The 7,029-nt window shown below is 38.3% G+C and overlaps 1 protein-coding gene across 7 annotated transcripts in view; it reads left to right on the plus strand.

Annotated features, from left to right (window-relative positions):
• ARID2 (AT rich interactive domain 2 (ARID, RFX-like)) overlaps window positions 1-7,029 on the plus strand; it is a 195,019-nt gene that overhangs the window by 138,350 nt on the left and 49,640 nt on the right. For all 7 annotated transcript variants that reach the window (XR_001359718.1, XM_014529534.1, XM_014529538.1 and 4 more), the window contains 3 exons: window positions 823-957; window positions 1,604-1,800; window positions 2,037-4,888. Coding sequence is in view for 6 of the 7 variants with exons in the window: in XM_014529534.1 (XP_014385020.1) it covers window positions 823-957; window positions 1,604-1,800; window positions 2,037-4,888 (3,184 nt within the window). In the remaining variant the exon portion in view is untranslated. The remainder of the gene's footprint in view (window positions 1-822; window positions 958-1,603; window positions 1,801-2,036; window positions 4,889-7,029) is intronic.

A 7,029-nucleotide genomic window follows, 5' to 3' on the forward strand; every position in this document is an offset into this window, starting at 1 on the left:
GGAAGAGGGTGGGGTGGGAACTGGGTGGAGGGGAGCTATGGGGGGAAAAAAGAGGAACAACTGTAATCTGAACAATAAAGATTTAATTAAAAAAGAAAAAGAAAAAAGTATGTACCATATCCACTGTAAAATGTGTGGTGTTAGGTATAAATTTGGTCTTATAAATCTCAGTTGCACATTTCTGCCACTTCTGGGGGGAGGGGAGAGACTCTTTTTGCCATTATTTTATCGTACTTATTATTTGATGCAGTTTACAAGAAACAGTTGTAAGTTGGCCTGTTACATGTATAAGTCCTAGAAAGAGTCCTATAAGGGTAACTAGGCCTCCAATCCTAACTTGTAGGTGGAAATCGCTTTATGAAAAAGACAAACTGAAGTTTGAAATAATCTATAAGAATAGATTCTCTGAAGTGGGGAATGAGAGTGTATAGCAATAGCTCATAATTGGGAACTTCTGTTATATTTTGATTATTACAAGACAGGGACCTGAGTTTTATTTATTCACTAAGTAAAACTATTTGTTGCAGAATATTTGTTGCCAACAGACCAAATCTGTTCTTGCTGGAATATGAACACAGTTTTTATTTTGTTGTTAATGATGTTTTACACTAAAATAAGTATGATTAAATAGTTAATCTCTTTATTTGATTTAGTCTGTCTAAATGATAGCATGTATTTTTGCTAATAATATATGAAGCAGTAAAATTTGACTAGGCATAATTATTAGTTTATAATACATTCCCTTCATATGGTGTAGCATACGTAAATATAGACTCTCCTATAGTGTATTGCATAATGCAATTTATTTTTCTCCTCTTTTAGGCTAAATGCTCATTTTGAAGTAAATCCAGATTGTTCTGTCTCTCGAGCAGAAATGTATTCTGAGTACCTCTCAACTTGCAGTAAATTAGCTCGTGGTGGAATCCTAACATCAACTGGATTTTATAAATGTCTTAGGTAGGATTCATAGTTCTTAACTTTAAGTAAAGTTAATTTACATCACTTACAACTCCTCTTATTCTTGAGAAAATACCATATATATATATAGTTTTAAATATCTTTACTACTTAAAATTTCATATAATTAGGTTGTTAGTATGGTGGAAGTTTAAATACAGGGCAATTTTGGACATCACATCTGGTGTTTATGTTTGAACATTATGAGGTTTATCAAAGAAAGAGAAGGAAGAAATTCAGTTTGCTTTTTTTCTGCCTACTTTTATATGTTAAAGACATGACTTTTGCCCTTTTTAATCTTAAATAATAAGCTATAACTAACACTCTTCAAATATTAAAGTTCTTTGACATTTTACAAAATTCATAAAATAGGCATTGCCTAGATGCAGCTTTTTTGTTAATTATATATGCAGTAGAACTGTTCAAAACCCAACAATGTTAATAAATAGTTATTTTAAAAACTGGAGAATTGATCTTTTATATTTCTTTCTCTGCTTTCCACCCTTGCAGAATATAGCTGTTTGAATCACACTGATTTTTACCTAAGTAGCAATGAGTAGATTGCTGCTGTTGTGTAAACATTGTTAGAAGTTAGTGTTTTTTGCTAGTGTGCTAGTAATCAAAACTGAGTATTGTGTACTTTACAGAACGGTGTTTCCAAATCATTCAGTGAAGAGAGTGGAGGATTCCAGTAATAGTGGGCAGGCGCATATTCATGTAGTAGGAGTAAAACGGAGGGCTATACCACTTCCCATTCAGATGTACTATCAGCAGCAACCAGTTTCTACTCCTGTTGTTCGTGTTGATTCTGTTCCTGATATATCTACAAGTCCTTCACCTGCAGGTAATAATTTTTATTGTTTTAAATATTACCAAGTTAATGAAATGTATATTGTATACATTAAAATGTATAACTTTTCCTTGTTTTTCCAATAGCATTTTCTGTTATTTAATCATATGATGCAAAGTTGTTAGATATTAATTTCTTAAAACTATTTTCTTGTCTTAAGTAAAGCAATTCCTACATGCAGTTTTCCAATCATTTCATTATAAAGTTTGACTTTTCCCCTATATTTTCAGGAATCCCTCATGGACCACAAACTGTAGGAAACCATTTTCAGAGGACTCCTGTTACCAATCAATCTTCAAATTTGACTGCAACACAAATGTCTTTTCCAGTACAAGGTGTTCATACTATGGCACAGACTGTTTCAAGAATTCCACCAAATCCTTCAGTTCATACCCACCAGCAACAAAATGCTCCGGTGACTGTCATTCAAAATAAAGCTCCAATTCCTTGTGAAGTTGTTAAGGCTACAATGATCCAGAATTCTATACCCCAGACAGCAGTTCCTGTTAGTATTGCTGTGGGAGGAGGAGCTGCACAGAGTTCTGTGGTTCAGAATCATAGTACAGGGCCACAGCCTGTTACAGTTGTAAATTCCCAGACATTGCTTCATCATCCATCTGTAATTCCACAACAGTCTCCATTACACACCGTGGTACCAGGTCAGATACCTTCTGGCACTCCTGTTACTGTAATTCAACAAACTGTCCCACAGAGTCATATATTTGGCAGAGTACAGACCATGCCAGCATGTACTTCTACAGTTTCACAGGGTCAACAGTTGATCACCACATCACCCCAACCTGTGCAAACTTCATCTCAACAGACATCAGCTGGTAGCCAGCCACAAGACACTGTTATCATAGCACCCCCACAGTATGTAACAACTTCTGCATCTAATATTGTCTCAGCAACTTCAGTACAGAATTTTCAGGTAGCTACAGGACAAATGGTTACTATTGCTGGTGTCCCAAGTCCACAACCCTCAAGGGTAGGGTTTCAGAACATTGCACCAAAACCTCTCCCTTCTCAGCAAGTTTCATCAACGGTGGTACAACAGCCTATTCAACAACCACAGCAGCCAACCCAACAAAGTGTAGTGATTGTAAGCCAGCCAGCTCAACAAGGTCAAACTTATGCACCAGCCATTCACCAAATTGTTCTTGCTAATCCAGCAGCTCTTCCATCTGGTCAGACAGTTCAGCTAACTGGACAACCAAACATAACTCCATCTTCCTCACCATCACCTGTCCCAGCTTCTAATAACCAAGTCCCTACTGCCATGTCATCTTCTTCCACCCCTCAATCACAGGGACCACCTCCTACTGTCAGTCAAATGCTATCTGTGAAAAGACAGCAGCAGCAGCATTCACCAGCACCTCCACCTCAGCAGGTACAAGTACAAGTTCAGCAGCCACAAGTACAGATGCAAGTTCAACCACAGCAAACAAATGCAGTTGGTCAGCCTGCTTCTGGTGAGTCAAGCCTAATAAAACAGTTGCTGCTTCCAAAACGTGGTCCTTCAACTCCAGGTGGTAAGCTTATTCTCCCAGCTCCACAGGTTCCTCCCCCTAATAATGCAAGAGCTCCTAGCCCTCAGGTGGTATACCAGGTGGCCAATAACCAAGCAGCAGGTTTTGGAATGCAGGGGCAAACTCCAGCACAGCAGCTGTTAGTTGGGCAGCAAAATGTTCAGTTGGTCCAAGGTGCAATGCCATCCACAGGGGGAGTGCAAACCGTGCCCATCTCGAACTTACAAATATTGCCAGGTCCACTGATCTCAAATAGCCCAGCAACCATTTTCCAAGGGACTTCAGGCAACCAGGTAACCATAACAGTTGTGCCAAATACAAGTTTTGCAACTGCAACTGTGAGTCAGGGAAATGCAACTCAGCTAATTGCTCCAGCAGGAATTACCATGAGCGGGACCCAGGCAGGAGTTGGACTTCAGGTTCAAACACTTCCAGCCAGTCAAGCATCTCCAGCTGGACAATCATCTTGTACTACTGCTACTCCCCCATTCAAAGGTGATAAAATAATTTGCCAAAAGGAGGAGGAAGCAAAAGAAGCAACAGGTTTACATGTTCATGAACGTAAAATTGAAGTCATGGAGAACCCGTCCTGCAGACGAGGAACCATGAACACCAGCAATGGGGATACAAAAGAAAATGAAATGCAGGTGGGAAGTCTTTTAAATGGGAGAAAGTACAGTGACTCAAGTCTACCTCCTTCAAACTCAGGGAAAATTCAAAGTGAGGCTAATCAGTGCTCACTAATTAGTAATGGGCCATCATTAGAATTAGGTGAAAATGGAGCATCTGGAAAACAGAACTCAGAACAAGTGGACATGCAGGATATCAAAAGTGATTTGAGAAAACCTTTAGTTAATGGAATCTGTGATTTTGATAAAGGAGATGGTTCTCATTTAAGCAAAAACATTCCAAATCACAAAACTTCCAATCATGTAGGAAATGGTGAGATATCTCCAATGGAACCACAAGGGACACTAGATGCCACTCAGCAAGATACTGCCAAAGGTGATCAACTAGAAAGAATTTCTAATGGACCTGTATTAACTTTGGGTGGTTCACCATCTGTGAGCAGTATACAGGAAACTTCAAATGTGGCAACACAGCAATTTAGTGGTACTGATTTGCCTAATGGACCTCTAACTTCAAGTTTGAATTCAGATGTGCCTCAGCAACGCCCAAGTGTGGTTGTCTCACCACATTCTACAACCTCTGTCATACAGGGGCATCAAATCATAGTTCCCCACTCAGGATCAAGAGTGTCCCATTCTCCTGCCCTACCATCTGATGTTCGGTCTACAAATGGCACAGCAGAATGCAAAACTGTAAAGAGGCCAGCAGAGGATAATGATAGGGAAACAGTCACAGGAATTCCAAATAAAGTAGGCGTTAGAATTGTTACAATCAGTGACCCCAACAATGCTGGCTGCAGTGCAACAATGGTTGCCGTGCCAGCAGGAGCAGATCCAAGCACTGTAGCTAAAGTAGCAATAGAAAGTGCTGTTCAGCAAAAGCAGCAGCAGCCATCATCATACATACAGAATGTGGTCCCACAGGTAAGTCATTCTACTGTTACATTGCTCTTTTAAAAATTCTGATCTGGAAATATTATTTTAGGGGAAAATGTACTATTTTTCTGTCTCACCTTGAAGTGTTAACTGTCAGGTTATCAATGTACTCAAGCTGTTGTTTTTCTCTGTTTTTTGTAATGTTAAACAGTTTTCAGTTGTTAAACCTGTGTGCCACAAGAGGGACACTAGTGTGCCCCAATAATTTTTAAAACATGTAATACCTAACTATTTAGTCAGGAGGACCGACCCTTTTTCCCTTAGATTATCAAATAAAAAAATGACAGCGGCCGACACAATAGCCGTCTGGTGTGAATGAATCAAATTTATAACTATTCTTTTGTCAAATGGGCCGCAGAATTTTAGGAATTAGTATATGTGTGCCATGAGATGAAAGAGATTGAAAATCGCTGACTTAGCATATAGTTTAAAGACTCTATTTTGTTATAAATCCAAATCAGTAATTCTGTAGACCCAAGGTGGAGAAGCACTTGTAATCTAATCTTTGGAGAATTTTTGAAATGTAATTGTCTCTTGGAGTTTGGGGTGGCGTAGTGTTGCTGCTAAGAGTACTCTAAAAGGGAATTTCTGTATTTGATTTTGACACGTCTGGGCTTTTTTAAAGCTCTTTTCATAGTACTTCTGTAAAAAGGATGAATGCCATAAGAATTATCAAGTGTGTTCTTGTTATATTTATGTATTGAATCAGTAGCCTTTGTTTTTTTAAAAATATTATTTACTAATATAATTTCAATTTGTTTCAGCTATTTGATAATTTTAATTTTGTGTTTCTTATTCCTTTGCTCTACTGTCATGTTTCTGCTCTTCCCTTTTTAATATCTTCTATTCCATCTGCATGCCTTTGTAAAGAAATGTGTTTTCTAGATCAGTGCTACTATATTGAGGGTTCAATTAGCCTATAAAGACTTTAAGGACAATCCTATAAGCTACTTCTACTGAAACTAGGGATTCACTTAACAGTTGTGTCTCACCTATTTCCTGGATCACTTCTCCTTCACTCTTTCTTTCTTAATTATTACTACATAGCCAGAACCTTCTGTGACTTGCCAACTCGACTAGCACTCTCCTGGCTTGGGTTTCTTCTCTGTGCTTATGGTGATGATAGCAGATCTATGGTCGTTATTAGCATTAGTACTAAACCTAGGTGTGGGGAAAGGAGAGGAAGCAAACAAAAGATGAAAGAACAGCCTAGCCAGTGATGGCGAACCTATGACACGTGTCAGAGGTGACATGGGAACTCATTTTTTTGGTTGATTTTTCTTTGTTAAATGGCATTTAAATATATAAAATAAATATCAAAAATATAAATCTTTGTTTTACTATGGTTGCAAATATCAAGACATTTCTATATGTGACACGGCACCAGAGTTAAGTTAGGGTTTTCAAAATGCTGACACGCCGAGCTAAAAAGGTTCGCCATCACTGGCCTAGCTAGTTTGGCTCAGTGGATAGAGCGTTGACTTGCGGATTGAAGAGTCCCAGGTTTGATTCTGGTCAAGGGCATATGCCCAGGTTTTGGGCTCGATCCCCAGTAGGGGGCGTGCAGGAGGCAGCCAATCAATGATTCTCTCAGATCATTGATGTTTCTATATATCTCCCCTCTCCCTTCCTCTCTCTGCAATCAATAAAAATATTTTTTTTTTAAAGATGAAAGAACAGAGGATCCCTTGCTTCAGAATAGTTCATCCATAATATATATCTTTGTTCATGTGAATGGATAAAGCTGGACAATGCTGCTCTGGGGGCATAATGAGATTGTAATCCATATGTTAGTATTGCTTAGATGTATTTCAGGGTACCTAAATACGTTAAGTATTCTTTAGTGGATGTTGTGAACATGGCAATAATTAATATTGAGTTTGGATGGAAAATACTAAATCATCTTTACTCAAACTTCTACAAATTGAGTTTTTTATTAAACACTAAAAAAATGTTAGTGTAATGTCTAGCATGTAATAAACATTCAATTAGTTGGGTTTTTATAATTTTCTTATCTACACTAATAAAAGAGAAGCATGGTAATTAGTGTACAACCGCTACCCTTCTCATTGGCTAATCAGCATATCCTTATGCAAATTAACTGTCAGCCAAGATGGCGGCCGGCAGCC

The sequence above is a fragment of the Myotis brandtii genome, unplaced genomic scaffold (genome assembly GCF_000412655.1).
Source record: "Myotis brandtii unplaced genomic scaffold, ASM41265v1 scaffold686, whole genome shotgun sequence".
NCBI classification, from domain to species: Eukaryota; Metazoa; Chordata; class Mammalia; order Chiroptera; family Vespertilionidae; genus Myotis; species Myotis brandtii.